Source organism: Geotrypetes seraphini, chromosome 4, assembly GCF_902459505.1.
Source record: "Geotrypetes seraphini chromosome 4, aGeoSer1.1, whole genome shotgun sequence".
Classification (NCBI taxonomy): Eukaryota; Metazoa; Chordata; class Amphibia; order Gymnophiona; family Dermophiidae; genus Geotrypetes; species Geotrypetes seraphini.
Window position 1 is genome coordinate 145,901,071 of NC_047087.1, and position 21,147 is coordinate 145,922,217.

General features: G+C 44.0%; 1 protein-coding gene across 7 annotated transcripts in view; it reads right to left on the reverse strand.

Moving 5' to 3' along the window:
* NUP93 (nucleoporin 93) overlaps positions 1-21,147 on the reverse strand; it is a 757,735-nt gene that overhangs the window by 526,601 nt on the left and 209,987 nt on the right. For all 7 annotated transcript variants that reach the window (XM_033940752.1, XM_033940756.1, XM_033940750.1 and 4 more), the window contains one exon: positions 10,509-10,583. In XM_033940752.1, coding sequence (XP_033796643.1) covers positions 10,509-10,583 — 75 coding nt within the window. The remainder of the gene's footprint in view (positions 1-10,508; positions 10,584-21,147) is intronic.

Below are 21,147 nucleotides of genomic sequence, written 5' to 3' on the forward strand. Positions count from 1 at the left end.
CTTGGGGGGGGCGGTCGTTGGGGGGGGCGGGGGTTTGCGTCGAGGGCAGGAGGGCCTGGGATCCCTCCTGCCCGTAATGTAGTGCAGGGTGGGGTTAGGGGGTCGCCGTGGCCAGGAGGACTTGGGCTCCCTCCTGGCCCGATCGTGTCGGGGAGTCGGGGGGGCAAGAGGGCTTGGGCTCCCTCTTGCCCCGATCGTGTCGGGGAGTCGGGGGGGCAAGAGGGCTTGAGCTCCCTCTTGCCCCGATCGTGTCGGGGAGTCGGGGGGGCAAGAGGGCTTGGGCTCCCTCTTGCCCCGATCGTGTCGGGGAGTCGGGGGGGCAAGAGGGCTTGAGCTCCCTCTTGCCCCGATCGTGTCGGGGAGTCGGGGGGGCAAGAGGGCTTGGGCTCCCTCTTGCCCCGATCGTGTCGGGGAGTCGGGGGGCAAGAGGGCTTGAGCTCCCTCTTGCCCCGATCGTGTCGGGGAGTCGGGGGGGCAAGAGGGCTTGAGCTCCCTCTTGCCCCGATCGTGTCGGGGGTGCCAGGGACCACACGGAGTCACCCACCGTACCACCCGATTCGGGTAAGCGCAGGTATCGGTGGGTGGCTTATTTGCGGGGGGGTGCCTTATTTTACATTTTTTTCTAAAAAGGGGGGGCTGTCTTATTTGATGGCCCTGCCTTATCATCGGGGAAACACGGTAGAAAAAAAAAAAATGAACAGTTAAGTCCCAGTTTTTGCCGCTGAGACTCTGCCCTCTCTCACTGTAAAATTAGACTCTACTTAGTCTGTCTTTAAATTTAAAAAATGTGTGTTGTTTTAAAAAATAATTATGTTTTTAGATGTATCTAAATAAAAATAATAACCAAAAATTTATCTTTTTTTATGTCATCTTAGCATATTTTATGCTGCAGAACGAATTATTTTTTTTTACATGTATTCTTATGGGAAAACGCGTTTCACATAACGAACGTTTCGCATAACAAACTTGCTCCTGGAACCAATTAAGTTCGTTGTGTGAGGCACCACTGTATTTGCTTGCTTTATTTTCAGGGGCAGAACATTCCAACAAAGTGGCCCTTGAACAGTCAGCAAGGATTTCTGAAACCCTGCAAGTCTTACCACATTCAATGGTGGGACTTATCCACGGATTGTAACGTCCATGCCAGATGATAATAGTGTAATAAAGACCCCAATACCATTGGGCAATTATCATGCAAAAGCTTAAAGATCAAGCATAAAACCTTAAATTCCACATAACACGCAATCAGCAACCAATGCAAATCATGAAGAATCGAAGTAATATGATCAAATTTTGATGCCCAAATAATCCATGCAGCCGCATTCTGCAAAATCCCCAAATACGAGGTCTCAAAAAGCCTCAGAAAAAAAACAAACCTTATTAATGAAAATAAGAAAAACTATGCAGAGCAGTTCAGAAACACCTCAGCACAGTTCAATTGCTTAAGGAAAAACTGAAGGGTGCACTACACTACACTGGTAATATGGGAGATGTTAAAAGTTGTGAGGGACACACTTCTAACCCAGTTCACAGAAATGGACTGAATACCTAACGTACAAACTCCTGAGTAGATAAAACAGAATGTTGGACTGATATTAAGACTATGGGAGGCTACCCACATAAATCCCAGAGTCAATGCTGACCCTGGATATTAAATAGCGGGCCATATCCGGTGACCAGCACTGAACATCCAGCTTCATTTTTGGCCACAGCAACTTAGTGATTAAGTCGATATTCTCGCAGGCAGAGAAGTGCAAGGAAGTCTGAAACCTAAACTTAACTAAAGCCCAGCCTAGGACTTATATTCTTGGCCAAAAGAACCTGAATGCTACCAGAATTTGTAGAAGGGAGGAGGGGGAAAATAATACCAGAAAACCCAAGGTTCCCCAGAGAAAAGGAAGAGGGAGCACACTATGACCAAAAGCACCAAGCAGGTGGAGGGCACGCCCACAACACTCCCACCCTAGAAGGGAGGTGTTTCCAGCAAAGCCATGGCCCCAAGAAGCAAAAGGAACATAAAAGCTTGAGGAGAAGTTTCTAGGGGGAGAGAACACCACCAAATCCTTAGAGCCCACAGACGTAGAAATGGCTGAAGCTGAGCAAGCTTCCACAGAGCCAGCTTAGAAAGAGACTGCCCCTGCCTTCTCAGAGATGGAATGGGAAGATAGTGTGCCGGCCACTGAGGGTGGGAATATACTCATGGGCATTCCCTTGGGACACAGGTTGGAAAGAGGAAATGATGTTTAAGCCTAAAGCTGTAATGTGGGGAAACAGCTGTGGGGTTTTTCTCCTCTCATGATGAAAAGTTGTTTGTTTGTTGCAACGTGTCCAGCAATCTCAAGGAGAGGGGGGGGAACATCTCACATCTTCTCCTCCATAACACTGTGCAGCCTGTAGTGTTGTAGGTTCTTAAAAGGGCTGAATGATAAGAGACTGTTTGTGTAGATAAAGAAAGCAAAGAAAGATAAGAGGCAAAAGCCCCTGGGATGAAGCAGTCGAGCTTGGGGCAAACAGCCCACATTCCTAAAGGAAAGGAGTCTGGGAGGACTGTGTAAAATTAAGCAGAAGAAACTGTTTTGGGTTTGAGTGGGGGTTTTCTCCTTTTTTCTATTTTCCCTCCAAGCTGTGGCCTGGATGGAGTAAAGAAGCTTGGGGGAAGGGTTGCTGGGGGTTTTTTGGGGGGTGGGTGGGGGGAAGCTGGAGGCTTGATTTCTGTACTTTTATGTTTACTAAGTACATAAAGATTTGGAACTAGTAATCCCATGTCTCATGGTCAGAGCACCACTCCACGCAGGATTGTGATATTCCTGTAAGAATAAAGGAACTGGGAGGAAGTGACGTCATCACGGAATATGGCCGCTTAAACTTAGAACTCTGTCGGGGCTCGCGGTTGCAAGTTTAATATTTGCTTCCCGTGGTGGTTTGAGTGCAACTTTTCTTGGTGCCTGAGCTCGCTGATTGTATAGCGAGTCGGAAGAAACTGGAGAAATTTCATTTTCCCGGCGCAACGAGTGTGAAAACTCGATCGCACGTTCCCCAACGGCGCTTCTTAAGATGGCGGAGCCGACTATGCCACTGCAGACAGTGTCTTCCCAGACCAATTCCGTGTCGAACGATCGACCTATGGAAGGGAAGATCGAGACGTGGTTCAAAGAATTGAAAGCAGAAATGGTAGGGCTGAGGTCGGATGTGAAGAATGCGCTGGGAGAGATTCGGGCAGAAGTGGGAGACCTGAGCGGCAGAGTCCTTGTCGCTGAAGAGCGATTGGGCCACGTGGAAGGCTTGGTGGAGGAACGATCTGCTGCTATGGACACAGTAGTGGCACAACTGGATGATTTAAAAAGGCAGGTTGAGGACTTGGAGAATCGCTCAAGGCGAAATAATTTACGTTTTAAGGGAGTCCCAGACTTGGATCGATACAAGGACGCCAGGGAAGTGGTGTCAGACTTTTGCAAAGTCCTCCTTGCTGAGGAATCTCAGATGATACCACTAGTAATTGACTTACAGAGGGCTCACAGAAGCCTGGGGCAGGTGAGAGGTCCTGGCAACCGTGATATTGTAGCCTGCTTTGGTGACTTTCAACTGAAGGAAAAAGTTTTACAGGCTGCACGTCGTCGCCCCGATTTTGTGTGGCAGGGGTTGAAAGTGGGGGTCTATCAAGATCTGGCCCTTGCTACACTCCAGAAACGCAGATCGTTTAGGGAAGTCACCCAAATACTGCGAGCTGAGGGCTACCGCTACAGATGGCTCTTCCCTTTTGGATTGCATTTTACCATCAATGGGACTCACCAGAAGGTGGACAATGTGGCTGATGCATGGATGGCGTTGAAAGACCTGGGATGTCGGATGCCGCAAAACACCCCTGATCGAGTCATATCGGGACCAGCATCGGAGATCAGAGCTGGTGTCTCCCAGAGCGCGATTGAGGATAGCCAACCCTCTACCTCAGTTACCTGATCTGGTTCTCCAGAACGAAATCTGTCTTCAGTATTTTTGGACTACAGCTGATAGTGGTTTTGTTATTCTGTTGGTTGAAAATGGCATGCTTGTTCCCTAGGGAATGGTTATTTCTCTTGTTATGTGTGCTTGTTTTATGCAGATAGGGTTGGTTAATTAACAGTACGGGCTTGGATGGAGTGTTTGCTTGAGTGTGTGTTTTATATGTTTGCCTGAGGAATAGGGGGGTTGAATGGGGAAGTAAAGCAATACTAGGTGCTAATTATGGGCCTTTTCAGTATGACTCATTTTCTTCGTATGGCCGATTCGAAACTTGGAGAATCAGCTAATTGGAAGGGGGAGGGGGGGAGGGGGGGGGGTCGGTTTGTATGGGATCTAGCGGGCAGCGGAGCTTGGGTATTGGGAGGTCCCCAGTGAAAGATCCAGAGTTGATCATTGGCTCCTGGAATGTAAATGGGCTTAATAGCCCGGGTAAAAGGAGTATAGTCTTCCGAGATCTCCATCGTATGAAGTGGGACATATGCCTCCTGCAAGAGACGCACTTGAGACCCAGGGATGTATCTTTGCTCCAACAACCACAGTTTGATATGCTCTGGACCCATCAAGGGGAGGGGGCTACAAAAAGGGCAGGAGGATTGGCTATCCTGGCACGCAAGGGACTGGGATTGCAGGTGGAACATGTCTATAGGGACAGAGAGGGTAGGTGTCTAGCGGTGAAAGGTGTGCTTCAAGGTCGCCCTCTGACCATTATCAATATTTATGGTCCTAACGCGGGACAAGAAGCATATTATCGGAACTTGAAGGGGGCTCTACATACTTTTACGCAAGGAGCGGTATATTTGGGAGGTGACTTTAACGTCCCTCCAGATCCTGCTGTAGATCATTCAGGGGGGGGGGGGGGGCGTAGATCAACGAGAAAATCAGCGGCTGCATTTCGCGATCTGATGGGTTCGCTTGGCCTTGTAGATGGCTGGCGATTGCTTCATGGTGCTCAGAGATCATAACTTTCTATTCCCATGCACAAAACACTTATACTAGACTGGATGGGGTATGGATTCATAGGAACCAAGCAGGGGGGCTGCGAGTTGCGGAGATAGAACCGATGCATGTCTCGGATCATGCACCAGTGTGGTTATCTTGCACTGACATGTTAGATCCGGGGGGTTGTACATATTGGAGGCTTAATGAATCCCTGCTGAGTTCCCCCCAGGTGGTTACCGCGGTGGAAAATACTATGAGAGAATATTTGGAGTTGAATGACAATGGGGAGGTATCAGACGCTATTCTGTGGGATGCCCTGAAAGCAGTAGTCCGGGGAGAGCTTATTAAGTGGGGGGCAAGATTTAAAAAACAGAGAGCCCGAGCCTTTCTTCAATTGAGAACCCGACTGACCCAGTTGGAGTTGAACCACCAGAACACGAGAGATCCCCAGATTTTGGTTCAACTGCAAAGAGTCAGGGATGATTTATATCAGCTCCAGGTAGAGGAAATAGAGCATATGCGCGAGAGATTTCGTCTCAATATCTATGAGCATAGCAATAAGGCTAGCGCTCAATTGGCTAGATATATTCATATCAAGCAAAATCGGTTGACTATTACTTGTATTAAGGGAGAATCAGGGGGGGATCTACAGGTTACGGACTCTGCTATCCAACGTGAGTTCCGGGACTTCTACTCTGGGCTTTATGGACAGCCGGGGCCGCTAGATGCTGGAGTGCAGACTGGATTTCTGGACTCACTGCAGATACCTAAGCTGGCAGAGGCGGATCAGGAGTATTTAAGAGAACCGATACAACTCTCTGAGATCTTGGGGGTGATTGGGGGTTTGAAGAATGGTAAATCCCCAGGGTTGGATGGGTATACTAGTCGTTATTATAAACAGTTCTCGGTGCAATTGGGGCCTCTTCTGGTCCGGGTGGCTAACGGAATTTTTACTGGGGGTAAGTTGCCGTCTACGATGGGTGAGGCGGGGGTGGTTATTTTGCCCAAACCGGGTAGAGATCCTTTATTATGTGGGTCTTATCGGCCCATATCATTGTTGAACTTAGATGCAAAAATTTTAGCTAAGGTCCTGGCCCAGCGTTTGGGGAGGGTACTGCCTTCCCTGATCCATCAAGACCAAGCGGGGTTTATACAACGGAGACAAGTGAGCGATAATATTAGGAGAACCCTTAATTTGCTTTGGGAAGCGGGTACCGGTCGGGAAAAGGTGGTTTTGATCTCGGTTGATGCCGAGAAGGCATTCGATCGGGTTCTCTGGGGATTTTTATGGGATGTCATGGATAGGATGGGACTAGGGGGTCCGTTTGGAGATTGGGTTCGGGCTCTGTATGTTGCTCCACGGGCATGCTTGCGGATTAATCAATCTTATGGTGACTTTTTTCCCATCTTTCAGGGAACTCGGCAAGGATGTCCTCTTTCTCCATTGTTGTTTGCAGTGTACCTTGAACCCCTTGCTTTGGCCATTAGACATCACCTATCGCTAGTTGGGATTGTTAGGGGGGGTGGATCATCGAATAGCGATGTTTGCGGATGATATTTTACTATATGTGGGACAACCTGAGAATTCTATACCCCATTTATTACAGTTATTCGACACCTACGGACAGATCTCTGGGTTTAAAATAAACTTGGCTAAATCGGAAATCTTGAATCTGACCTTGACACATGGGGAGGTGGATGGGCTGAAGGGTACTTTTCTCTTTAAATGGGCTAGCCATGGGATCAAATACTTGGGCATCTTTATTCCATCGGATATTGGGAGGATATATGAGAAAAATTACTTGCCTATCTATAGCCGTATCAGGGCTGATTTACAGCGCTGGAACGGTTTATGGCTATCTTGGTGGGGTAGGATAGCGATCATTAAAATGAATGTACTTCCTAGATTGTTGTTCCTATTTCAGACTTTGCCAATATCGGTTCCTTTAGGGGACCTGAGAAGATTAAGCAGAGAACTCCGCACTTTTATTTGGCATCGTAAATCCCCAAGACTTGCCCAATCTCTGTTGTGGGCTCCTCGGGAAGAGGGGGGTAGAGGGTTACCTAATCTGGTGTGGTATTATCAAGCGGCACAGCTGAAGTTAGTGCTTGATTGGGAACTGGGAGAACACAAAAGTGGGGTACAACTGGAACAGCGATATAGTGGTTTGAAGCCTTTGAAATATAGGTTGTGGACGTCTGGCCCGCAGCGTTCATGGGTTCAGAGCATGTCAAACCCCTTCGTACAACATTTGGCAAGGGTATGGAATCAGGTGCGTACTACTGTGGGAGGGGGGGCATTGGTATCTTCCCTGGCTACTATCACTGCTGAACCTCTATTTTCAGCAGGTCGTGACAATCGGGTTTTTCATCGATGGTCTCAAAAGGGGATTCAAGTATTTCGAGATTTAATGGGGACGACTGGGATTGTTTCTTTTAATGCACTCCAACAGAAATATGACCTACCGGATGGTGATTGTTTCGCTTACTTTCAAATTAGACATTTTATGCACACTCAGGGTTGGGACTCTGGACTGCCGTTTGAGAGGGAAACGTTGGAAAACCTCTGGCTGATACTTCAGAAAGTTCCTAAATCATTATCGGTGCTGTATCAATATAGGAGGGGATATTCACCTATTACTCATTTGTTTCGTCAGCACTGGGAGAGGGACTTAAAATCCCGGTTAACAGCTAAAGATTGGGAGGTAATATGTAGAGAGGTATATAAGGCCTCTTCCTGTGCCTTGATTCAGGAAAACGCTTATAAGGTTCTTACAAGGTGGTACTATACCCCGGAACGCCTGCATAGAATGTTTCCGGGAGTCTCTGATCAATGTTGGAGATGTGGCTCACATGTGGGGTCCTTTTTACATATCTGGTGGGACTGTGGGGTTATCAATCCCTTTTGGAAGGCGGTGACTGGTACTGTATCTGAGTGTCTGGGTGAATATGTTGTATTTTCCCCTTTGAGTTGCCTTTTAGGATTATATAATATTAGGGAGCATACCTGGCAAACTAAGTTTCTTCGTTGGGGGTTGGCGGCTGCGAAATGCCTCATTGCCAACCATTGGAAAAATACAGAGGCCCCCTCTTACACTACATGGGTTAACCGATTGTTATCTTTGGGGAGGATGGAGATAGCCGTGGCCAAGAGACGCCACACCTATATCACTTATTTCCACACTTGGAGTAAGTTGGAAGACCTGCTGGATACATTCTAGGGGATCTCCTTGTATTGGATGTTCCGTTGTCTGCTAAGTGAATGGGGAAGGGGGGGGATTATGGGGTAATTTGGGACGGGGAACATGGGCTTGAGGTGGGGTGGGGATGGAGAGGATTAGATGTGGTTGGATGGTATTGTTTTTGATTTTGGGTTGTGGCATTATTGCTTTTACTATTGCCTTGCCTGTATTGTACTTGTATCTGATGTTAATTGTTTTTTGCGATTTGCTACTATTGTACATTATATTGAAAACTTTTCAATAAAAATTTATATATTAAAAAAAAAAAGAATAAAGGAACTTTTTTTTTTTCAAAGCCATTCTGACAAGTGGTTTTTTCTGCATCATTACTGAGCTATTGGAGGAAGGTGATGGTGGAAATTGTGTTCCACCAGCTGTTATGAAGCTTGAATATCAGCTGGTGTCACAATGTTCAGCACTAACTAGCCAAGTGCTTAGCAGTCAAAGATAGGTCTAATATTTAAGTAGCTTATTTTGACTGCTAAACATAGCCAGTTTGGCACTGAATATCCACACCTATACAGCTATGTTGCCTGATATAGCCAGTTAGCAGCTAGCCACTAACCAAGATATTCAGTAGGAGATAGTCAATTATCTCCCACGGAATATCCATGTTTAGGCACTGATATGTTATTTAACTGGCCAGGAGCTGCTCCTGGCCAGTTAAATAGTTTGAGTATCAAGGAGGGGGGAAGGTTAATGAACAGACATTCACTTGTGGCGACATTCATGAAATTATTTTGGGTGACCATCATTAATAACAAAGCACAGAGAATTTCTAATTGTTAACAAGGGAGAGGAAAACCGGAGAACAATGAGGGATTATAATTAGGCCAGTGGTAGGCAAACTCATTAGTCAAAAGAGCCAAAGATCAGCAGTACAACAATTAAGATATCTTTTGAGAGCCAAATTTCTTTTCAAGAACCATGTTTTTAGGAATCAGTTTAAACTAGCTACTAACATTAAAATAAAACCAGATATCATAATAATAATAATTTTATTTATTGCCAAAAATTATTTTTCTACATTTTGTCATTTCTGCTTTAATCATCTTGTCTTCACTAACTTCTTTCTAGCCAGCATCTGTCCTCTCTCTATTTTCCATGCAGCATCAGCCCCTTCCATGTCTGCCCTCTCTCTCTGCCCCTGCCATTCACTGTCTCATATGGCATCTTCCTTCTTTCTATGCTCCTCCCATAAACTATCTTGTGCCCCTTCTCTCCTTTCTACATGATTAATTTCAGCTCTGCCACCTCTCCATTTTTCTGTCACCACTCCCTCCCCTATGCTCTGGCATCTCTCTCTTCTCCTTTCCTTCCCACTCCATGGTCTGGCATTTGTCTCCTTCCCTTCCCTGATTCCCTGGCATCTCTCTCCTTTCCTTTCATCTTTCCCTCCCTATCCATACTCTGACATCTCCACCTTCCTTTTCCCTTGGTCTGGCATACCTTTCTCCTTCCCTCCATGTTTGGCATATCTCCCTCCCTCTCTTCCCCCATGCTCTGGCATCTCTTCCTCCCTCCCTCCCTGACCTGGCATCTCTTCCTCCCTCTCTTCCCTCCATGACCTGGCATCTCTTCCTCCCTCCCTCTTCCCTCCATGACCTGGCATCTCTTCATCCCTCCCTCTCTTCCCTCCATGACCTGGCATCTCTTCCTCACTCCCTCTCTTCCCTCCATGACCTGGCATCTCTTCCTCACTCCCTCCCTCTCTTCCCTCCATGACCAGGCATCTCTTCCTCCCTCCCTTCCCTCCAAGCTATGGCATCTCCTTTCATTCCTTCCTTTCCCTCCAGTTGGGTGCAGCAATTATCTCCCCCTCTACTCCCTTTCCTCCTTCTGTCACCCTGTCCCCGGTCGGCAGTGCAGCCCCTAAGCGGGTGCTCAAGGCCTGGCATCATGAACTTCTTCAGGCAGCAGCAGCATTCACAATTTGTTGCGAATCCAGCGAGGGTGAGAGAGATGCCCAAACGGCCCCCCTGACCATTTTGGGTCCTATCCTTTAATCTGGCTCCGATGGAGCCATTCTCACAAACTGCAAGCGGCTGCCCTGAAGCTTTCCCTCTGTGGCGATCTGCCCTGTAAGAAATAGGAAGTTGCGACAGAGGGAAAACTTTGGGGCAGCCGCTGGCAGATTGTGAGAACAGCTGCTGTGTCGGGGCCCTTCTGTGCAGGAAAATTTTGGCTACTGGCAGAGCCGCACTCAAGTGGCTAAAGAGCCGCATGTGGCTCGCCAGCTGCAGTTTGCCGGCCACTGGACTAGGCAGACAATGAGTCTTACAGCTCTTATTTGCCATCCTAGTTTGTGTCTATATTACATGCACTTACCTGTTGAGCATAAGACATTTCCACATTGTCCAAAGAGCTGCGACCTGGGGGTCCTGAATCACTAATATAACTGGGCTGTAAAAGAATATAAAAATCATCAATAAGGATAATGTCCCATTTTTATATGGGAATTTTAAAGGATAGCATGATCATCTTTTCTTTACAGTTGTATTTCTGAAAGTTGAGAAAAATTTCATATCAGAAAATACATTTTCAAAACTGATAGAAGTAGACAATGCTTTATGTATTACATTATTTTCAAACATTTCCATTTAAAGTATTTTCATCAATCGCAGAGTGAATATAGAATAAGTCAGTGAAGAGCTTGTGCTAAATCACTTTGCAACTAACCAACCCATCAAGTGAGACAAGAAAGCTGATCAACTAAATACAATTTTCTAGCTCCTTGGAGCACTGCGGAGCATCGGGAAGCATTTTAGAAGATTCTGCTAATTATCAGGTAGCGTAGGCATCTTGGTTTTTGGATTTTCTAAGGGTAGATTATTAGTTTTCTTTGGAAAATGGAGAAGAAAAGGAAAGTTAAACCAGAGATATAAGTCATCAACTCCCAAAGTTGTGGGCCCCATGGATAGACTTTTAATACCTGGAGCACCGATAGGGATACACCATCTGCCAAAGAGCTTCCTGGCTGACTTTCTACTTCTATCCACGAGAACTTCTCCATCCCAACCAAATATTCTGGCTAGTCCAAAGGTGTTGGAACAGCAGGAATTTGGAAAAACAGCCTGCTGAGCTTCACCATGATTTATTTCTAAGAAAGTAATTTTTCCATCAGATTTTTCACCTATTTCAGATAAAGCTATAACTTGGATAGATATTTAAACAGTAGTCTAGAACAGTCATTGTTGAGGGATGCTATCCCACAACTCTGTCAATTTTCCTCTGATTCAGTGACTAAATTTATAGATCTAGAACAGGGGTGCCCAACTTTGGCCCTTGCCAGGTCAGGTTTTCAGGATTTCCCAAATGAATATGCATGAGATTAATATGCATACAATGGAAGCAGTGCAGGCAAATAGATCTCATGCAAATTCACTGGGGAAATCCTGAAAACCCGACTGGATTATGGCCCTCGAGGGCCGGAGTTGGGCACCCCTGATCTAGAAAATAATATAGAACAATTAGAAACACGAGTTTCCTCTATAGATAATGAAAAATTATTCTATCCAACAAACTAATCTCTCTGCAGTAACAGAAAGCCTCTGTATCCATAGGAAAACAGAGGATTTGGAAAATTTTCTTAGAAGTAGAAATCTTAGATTTCTTAATTTTCCTATTTCTCATTTACTTTCTGCAGAGATTTTGGTCAGGAAGTACTTTAAGGAAGTTTGGGGTTTACCTATTTTGATAATATTTCAATTGTGAAATGTTTGTGTGTCTAATAGATTTGTGAAAGAAGGTAACCAGCAAGTGGAAGGAGGTCTTTCAGGGAATGTTAATTTAACAGCTTTTCTGGAGAACTTTTCTGATACAATTCTGAAAAGGTCTACCTTGTTGGTCACCTTTTTTTACTTAATAATTTCAATTATATATAATCAAGTATACATATACAAGAAAAGAATAACAAATCATTAAACATATTTTACAAGAAATATTGCCAATACGAAGAAAAAAAAGAGAGAAATTATTTCTAAAGTCCACATCAAGGAGAGATGTGCAAAGATTAAACTAAAGGTAAATAATTTATAACAGAAATCAAATTAGCATCCTAACTAAACATTTGAGATCCACAATTTCATTTTTTACCCTACTAATTTTAATTACCCTTTCCTAATGTAATGTAATGTAATATTCTAATAGAAATTTCTTCAGATGAGAATGATCAAAAAATATAAATTGTTTACCTTGATAATGTAAAATACATCTACAAGGAAAACACGGTTAAAAAGTTGCTCCAATAGCCAAAACCCTGGATTTCAGAGCCAGGAACTGTTTGCTACGTTTCTGAATGGCTCTCATCACATCTAGAAAAATTGAATTAGCTGCCTGCAAAAAATAACTTTTAAAATTTAAAATAACAGCCTGGCCTGTAGGAATTAAGACTGGGATACCCAGGAGCATGCTCAATGGTAAGGTGTGAGAGGGAGGGGATAAAAGCTTCAAACGCTTGAGGCTTCCTACAGATCCCTGGCAGGAGGAGGGAAACAATGGGATTGTACAAGAACTAGCAATTGTACAAGAACTAGCAATTATCTCTCCCTAACAAGACACAGAAACCAACAAAGTTGAACAAGTAGAAATTATATTTTGAGTGTCCTCTAAGACAGTTTTTCACAACCTGCAGGGGGTACGCAGGCTGACCGCCACCCGGGATCTCTGCCTGCTGCCCTGCTGATTCCTCCATGCCAGCTGACCACCGCCTGGGATCTCTCCATGTCACCCCCATTCACATATCCCCTGCCGCCAACGCAACTCCAGGCAGTGACTGCATGCTGCCGGCCCACAAGCCTTTCTCCCGTCAATTCTGACGTCTGAGAGAAGGTTCCGGGCTAGCCAATCGCTAGCCCAGAACTTCTCTCCAACGTCAGAATTGATGTCGGGGGGAAGGCTTGTGGGCCACCGCCATGCAATCACTGCATGCGCCTGGCCCTTCCAGAGTTGCGGCGGGAGATAATTGAATGGAGCTGGCGTGTGGCAGCAGTGGACCGGGGGGTAGGAATCAGTGGTGGGTCAGTTTCGGGGAAGGAAGGTTTCGGTGCGGATCAGCTTTGGGGGAGGGAGGGAGGGAGGAAGGGGGTGGGACAAAGGCTTAAGGCAGTGAGGGGGAGGGGCACAAACTCAGACACAGAAGGAAGGGAGGTGGCATTAATAGGAGCACAAACTTAGGACACAGAAGGAAGAGAGGGAGGGGGGTATTAATAGGAAAAACAGTAAATGCGGCCATTTTATACAAGGGAGAGAGAGAGGGTGCACTAACTTGGGACATAGAAAGGAGGGAGGGAATAGAAAGGGATAATTGTTGGGCCTGAGTGTTCGAGTGAGAGGAAAAGAAATGGTGCACATGGAGAAAGGAAGAAGAAAATTGGGCATAAAGAGGAGTGAGGTAGAGATGCATAGGGAATGTGTTGAGCTCCACTCCCGTGGAGATGATGCGGTATATAAACTTAAGGTTTAGTTTAGTTTAGGGAATAGAAGGATGAGAGAGAAATGTTGAATATGATGGTGGAGAGGGAACAGAGGGATAGATTGAAGGCGATGCAAGGGGTTTAGTGATGGAGGGAGAGATGTGGCATGGTGTTGGAGAGGGATTTAATTTAATTTAATTCTTATATACCGCTAATAACCGTGAGGTTTCTAAGAGGTTTACAAAAATGATGCATTAAAGATACAATAAATAAAAACTAAATAAATAAGATAGGTACTTGGAAATTCCCTAACTGTCCCAAAGGCTCACAATCTAACTAAAGTATCTGACGAAACAGTATGAAAAATAAAAAGACAGATGATGGGATGATAGGAGAAATGGGCATAAGGCTGGTGGGCACTGGTAAAAATGCTGCACATGATCTGGGGGATGAGAGAGGAAGAAAAGTTGGACTCCAGCAGGGACAGAGAGAGATATTGGTTGCGGAATGGAATGAGGTGTGGAGGAAAGGAAGCATGCAGGAGGCAGAAAGAAAGAACAATCAGAAGGAAGTGCAACCAAAGACTCATGAATTCACCAGACAACAAAGGTAGGAAAAATGATTTTATTTTCATTTTAGTGATCAAAATGTTTTGAGAAATTAATATCTGCTGTCTATATTTTGCACTATATTTGTCTATTTTTCTATAGTTGTTACTGAGGTGACATTGCATATTTTAGTCATCTGCCTCGACCTCTTTGAAAAAAAAACCTGAATATAAATAAACATTTTCTCTGCATATAGTGTTTTGTGTTTTTTATAATTTTGTGCTTGCCATTATGTATTAATAAGATTATATTGTGTGTATATGAAAAATGGATGGAAGAAGTTGCATTACAATTAGTATTATCATTATGGGGGTGGGGTCAGGGGCAGAGCTGGGCAGGTCTGGAGCGGAGCTTGGGTGGAGTTCTTGGTTGGTATTTGTTAGGCTTAGGGGGTACTTGGCTTGAAAAGGTTGAGAACACTGATCTAAGAAAGTACCGTATATACTTGAATATAAACTGGGATTTTGGGGCCAAAAAATTGGCCCAAAAATGGGAGTCCCAGTTTATATTTGGATCAATGCTACTGCGGCCAGGCTCTGCCCCCCTCCTCCTCCCTGCCCGATCTTCCTACCTCTGCCAATCGTTGATGGATGTGCAGCAGGCAGGAACACTTTCTGAACTCCTGCCCCACTGCTAACCAGCTGTGCAGATCCACTTAGTCCATCTCAGCGACACGAGCAGCAGCGTGATTTAGCACTGCTTCTTGGCTTCCTTAATGGCGGGAGCCAGTAAGGAAGCCGCTCAGTGCTGAGCAGCAGCGCCAAATCGCGCTGCTGCTCGTGCCACTGATTTGGACTAAGTGGATCCGCGCAGCCGGTTAGCAGCTGGGCAGGAGTTCAGAAAGCATGCTCCTGCCCGCTGCACCTCCACCAACGATTGGCAGAGGACCCGCTGCACCTCCACCAGATCGGCAGAGGTAGGAAGATGGGTAGGGAGGGGGGACAGAGGGCAGAGCCTGACAGGGGAAAGGAGGATGGAAGGGTGCTGGGTGCAGAGCCTGACAGGGGGGGGAGGGGAGGATGGAAGGGTGCTGGGCGCAGCGCCTGACAGGGGAGGGGAGGAAGGAAGAGAGTTGGGTGCAGAGCCTGATGGGGCAGGACACTTGAATATTAAGCCGCTCGAGATATTCGAGTCAACCATTTTTCCTTCTTTTTGGGGGGGGAAATGGAGTCTCGACTTATAATCGGATCGACTTATATTTGAGTATATAAGTTCTCCAGCTGCTAATACTGGGGCTACATCCACTGCTCCCCTAGCTGATAGCAAGTAAATAACCTTCTGAAATACAATTGACGCAGATACTTCCAAAAATTGATGCAGATACTTCCAATTTTAAATTTTCCTAAGATATTTTCTAAACAATATTTCAGCTTAAAGCAAAGGTGAACAAGGGAAATTTTAAAAGCCTAGATTAACAAACACAAACAATTTTCCAATCATTTCAATTTATGATGCATAAACTAACTGAAGTGATTTCACTTGATTTTGCATCTCCTCACTGGCAAATTTAACACCCCCCCCTTCCCCCCACATACACACATACATACTACACACACACACACACTTTTATCAAGCTGTGCTAGAGGTTTTTAGTGTGGACCGGTGCAGTAAATACTCCAATTCTCACAGAATTCCTTTCAGCGTCGAAGCACTGACCACACTAAAAACTTCTAGCGCAGCTTAATAAAAGGGGGTCTTAGTTTTAATACAGTTGAGATCTTTCTACTCAAGATGTTACTGAGGGTGATATTTCCTTAAAAGACATTTGCCAAGTGGTCACCCGGACTGAGAATTTGCTTAAAGGGAAAATAGCGCAATTATGTTCTTTCTGCAATCAAGTTGTGTCTTCCATCTCTGTATTGCAAGGTGATATTATAAAAATGAACCCCTCTCCTTTACAAAGCCACACTAGCATTTTTAGTGCCAGCCACCATGGTAACAACTCCAACAATCATAGAATTCCTATGAGTGTCCGAGCTGTTACCATGGCAGCCGGCGCTAAAAATGCTAGCGCAGCTTTATAAAGGAGGGGGTAAATGTGCTGGTCATCTACTTAAATGAGTTGGATTAGTCAATTTTAAGAACATATTTCAAGAAGAAAGCTACTTTATTTTGTAGGAAAAATATTTCCATTTTCAAAGATGTATCTAGAGCAGGGGTGCCCACACTTTTTGGGCTTGTGAGCTACTTTTAAAATGACCAAGTCAAAATGATCTACCAACAATAAAATTAAAAAAAATTAAAAAAACCCACAAAACACACTGTACACAGAGAAAATGTTAATTATCATTTATATTCCGGGGTTTTATCAAAGAGGTCAAGGCAGATGGCTCTATGCAATGTCACCTCAGTAACAACCATACAAAAATAGACAAATAAACCCCCTCCCATTTTACTAAACCGCGATAACAGTTTTTAGCGCAGGGAGCTGCTCTCGATGCTCATAGGCTCCCTGCACTAAAAACTGCTATTGTGGTTTAGTAAAAGGGAGCCATAGTGCAAAATATAGACAGCAGATATAAATTCTCAAAATGGACATTTTGATCACTAAATTGAAAATAAATCATTTTTTCTACCTTTGTTGTCTGGTGATTTCATGAGTCTCTGGTTACACTTTTTTCTTCTGACTGTGCATCCAATATTTCTTCCCTTCTTTCAGCCTCCTGTATGCTTCCTCTCCTCCAGACTTCATTCTCTCCCCCATCTTTTTCTTTCTTTCTCCCTGCTCCCTTCTTTCTTTCCGTCTCCCTGCCTCCCTTTCTTTCTCTCTCTCCATGCCTCCTTTCTTTCTGACTCCCTTCTTTCTTTGTCTTCTTGCCCCTCTTCTTTCTATCTTCCCTGCCTGCCCCCTTTCTTTCTTTCTCCCTGCCCTCTCCCAAGCCACTAGGTTTGCTGCCGCCATCGGGAAACAGGCCCTCAAGCCACTAGGTTTGCCACTGTCGCCATCAAGAACAGGCCCCCAAGCCACCGCCGCCCCAAGCTCTGACCAGCATTCCACTCCCTGATGTCAATTATGACGTCGGAGAGGAGATCCAGGCCAGCCAGGCAGCGATTGGCTTCAATTTGGCTTCATTGTAAACTGCCCAGAACTTCCTCTCCGATGTTAGAATTGATATTGGGGAGCGGAATGCTGGTCGGTCCGATGCTTCTGGAGGGAGGGTGGTGTGGGACGTCAGGGAAAGGAAGGCTGATCGCCCGGTAGACTGGGATGGCAACATGAGTCTATCACATTGAAAAGTTGTGTTTTAGATCAGAGTGTTTGTAAGCAGACATGCTGCAATGAAGCCTGAAATAGGATCTCTTTTCCACTTTGAAGCTGCTTCAGCATGTAAGTGTGAAGCAGATCTTCCTCTTAAGAAAGCCAAAAGGGGAAACACGTATTGTGCTGAAGGATATCGTATTACACATACTGTGTCGAGGAAGGAGGAAGCAGTGGAAGACAAGCAGGACCTTGCAGTTGAATTTTAATGATTTGGACTGTATTTGGACAAGATTTGAACTTTGAACATTGGATATTTTTGGGTAATTTTTGGTTTTTTCATTGCACTTTAAGCACGAAGCACTTTTTAGAACTGAGCACTTTGGATTGGCAGCAGCTGTGGCCCAAGAATTTATACAGTTTCAGCAGAGATAAGTACTCCTCTTGTTTGACATTCACTGAATGCTATATATTTTTTTGAACTTTAGCTTCTTTAAGAGTTTTGTCTTTAGTTGTTTTTTGGCAGGAAGGGAGGAGTGCTATGATGTATAAAGCCTGAACTGGCAGAGCCCGTGTCCTCATGCCTTTGAGTTTTTATAGGCTATCACTGAGCACTATTTAGCAATTTAATAATTTATTATTTTGTAATAAGGTTATTTATAGATGAATAATTCTCTTTTAGTTCAATAATTTAAAAATTTCTTAGAGGATTTATAATTATAATTTTGTACTCCGATTGTATTTATTGTGTTAGATCAGGGAGCAACATTTTTCTTCATTTCCCTTGTAAATATCTGGTTGGTTATCAAGGGAAACAGTATATTTTCTTTGATCCTTTGCAGCTTTACAGTTAATTTGATATACCGCAATTATTAACAAGATTGTTAAACCAAAGCGGTTTACAATGAAAAGGGCTAAAATTATAAAATCCTGAAGTCCCTAATTCCGAAGAGGTTAATGGGACTTCCTCTAATGCTGGGACACTGACTGCTTCTTCACCTGGTCTAATGGGACACCCAGCGGCGGCGGTCTTCTTGGGGGCTGAAGAAGGAAGCCCAGTTGGGAATTTTTCCCTTGAAGCGGACACTGGAAGCACAGAAGGTCTTCCAGCAGTTGGTAAGAGAACTACCCAGAAGCTGAAGAAAAGACCCAAGAAAATCACTTTAGAGGCTGTGTGGGACGCTGTAAGTGTACTGGAAGCTGAACTGACTGCTCGACTAGATAATGTTTTATATATTCCAGAAAAGATTAAAGATCAGGTAAAGCAATCGGTGGATTTAGTCACTAATATAGAGGCTCGAGTTCAACAGTTAGAAGGAACATCTGAGAAAATGCAATCTGTTCAATCAGTTGTTATCAAAGATAATTTGAATATTCATCAAAAATTGGAGAGATTGAACTTTAGGATGTTGAATTTTCCACAATCACCAATGTTATTACCGGTTGAAATGTTGAAGAAATAATCTAAGAGAGACATTACAAATATCGTCTGAATCAATCCTTCCAATTACTAAAGCATTCTATGTGAACTCTGGTAGCCCGATGGTTAACTTAGTTAAAGAACAGAAATCGGAAGCCAGTTTTGATCTTACTGGCTTCCTGGAGGACTCTAGATCAGTAGTGTCTACGTCCACCTTAATTGCATCATTTGCTCTGGAATTCGATAGGAATTGGATTCTTCGACTGTATTTTCGCTTTAAGAATGAAAAGTTTCTGGGTCAGCCAGTAATGATATTTCCTGACCTTTGTAGGGCCACGCAACTGAGGAGGAAGGCCTTTTTGGCATTTAAACCTCAGGTGCTGGAGCTCAAAGGGGTGTTTTTCCTTCAATTTCCATGTAAATGTATAGTTAAAATGAATGATAGATCATATGTATTTTTGGACCCAGATCATTTAAAGAATTTCCTAGAATCAAAGCAACCTCCAGTTCCTATAGCTGTATCCACCCCCTCTGATTGTGATATTAATCCCGCAATATAAGAATAATAAAAGGTAAAGGGGAATAGAAAAGTCATATTAGCAAGAAAGAAAAAAAAAAGAAAAGAAAATTATAAAAGCGTAATGTTGAAAGCCATTTTAAAGTAATGAGCCTTTAATTGGGACTTAACATTTTGCAAAGATTTTTCAATCCTAAGATATAGTGGAAGGGATATGCCATTACTGTTGGAATCCCTGTAAATATCGAAGAACATCTACCTGAAAGATGGCACAGTCAGCAAGTGTTGATGAGATGAACAAAGGTTCCTTAAGATAAATAGGAAATCAGATGGCTAGCCAGGAATAAGGGAAATCCTGAAGACTGAATCTGGAAACAGAGTACGTTAAACTTGAAAGGAACTCTATAAGCAAATTGGAAGCATATGTTCTGTTAAGATCAACAGTAAAGCAATCTGAAAGCAGTATTTTGCGCAAGCTGAAGTTGACGGAGTTGATATAGAGGAAGGACAATTAAAAGTGAGTTACAATAGTCGAGTTTACAAAAGACCAAAGAGTATAAGAGAATCCAAAGTGAAGTATGATTTAAAAGTAACAGAACGAAGCTGGCAAAGTATTAAGAATGAAGTAGAAACAACTCTAGAGATATATGAATGAAATGGTTAAGGAGGTATCTGAAAGGACGCATTTAAAAAGGACACACATATCTTCTGTCTTCTGTCTCTGTCTGTGCTGGGGGGGGGCTCAAACACAGACACAGTTTTGTATTTATTCTGCTGATGTTCTGAGACAGGGCCATTTAATCTTGTTAACGAAGTTAGCTGTTTGAGACAATGGAGGTTCAATCCCCCACTGCCATGTACCGATTGAGAGAGATAAGAGAAGGTTTAACACCTTTTTAGACAATAAAGCACATATCCTGCTCACTCACCCACCCCCACCCCGTTTTCTTGTGTCGATTACTTCTTTGAAGCCTATGTATCCTGTCACCAGATATGGTTTGTACTTACGTCATCTGCTAATACCACTGACCCATGTTCAAAAAAGTATAAAAGCTGGATGTAAATTAATAAAAGATTAGGCAATCTCTTTAGGACACTGTCTGTGTATCCTTCCTTTCTAAGGGGAATCTCCATATGTCTGAACAGATGAAAAAGTGTGTGTAGGACGGTTTCGGGACCAAGAAACGGACTTTGTTCACTTCAGTTGGGGGCTCGGTCCGGGATGGGCTGGACATCACCAATATCTTGTGAGTATTTCTGAATTTTGAATTCTGTTTAATACTCACTGGTATTGGCGTTCTGTTCCAACCGTTTATTTATATTGTGGAGTTTTTGAGAAACTCCCGCCGCGGCTAATGTTCTTTCGGGATGAACAAGATTAATGTGGAGTTTTCGGGAAGCTCCCGCCGCAAAAATAAGCAGCTGCCATTCTTTTGGGAAGAATGAAATTATTTATAGAAACGCCTGCCCACTCTGTCATCTGTACCACTCTTTGCATGCGCTTTTCTCTTCTATCACTTAGATAAGATTTTATAGAGTATAAGATTGTATTGTATATTATTAATGTATCTCGCTTATAGGTAAGGTAAGCGAGCATCGCACATTGCTATATTGTTTTTGTAATGGGTCAAAGATGAGACTTGTAAGGCTTATGTTGCTCGTGTGTGTGACACTCTCATTCCAGCTCACATCTCTCTGTGTCACCAATCCTTTCCCATATACGTTTGCACTGCTTATAAGTTTAAATTTCTGCCGTTTCTTGTGCTGTGTCGCCGGAAAGAAAAAAATTCTGTTTTAGGTTTCAGGTTT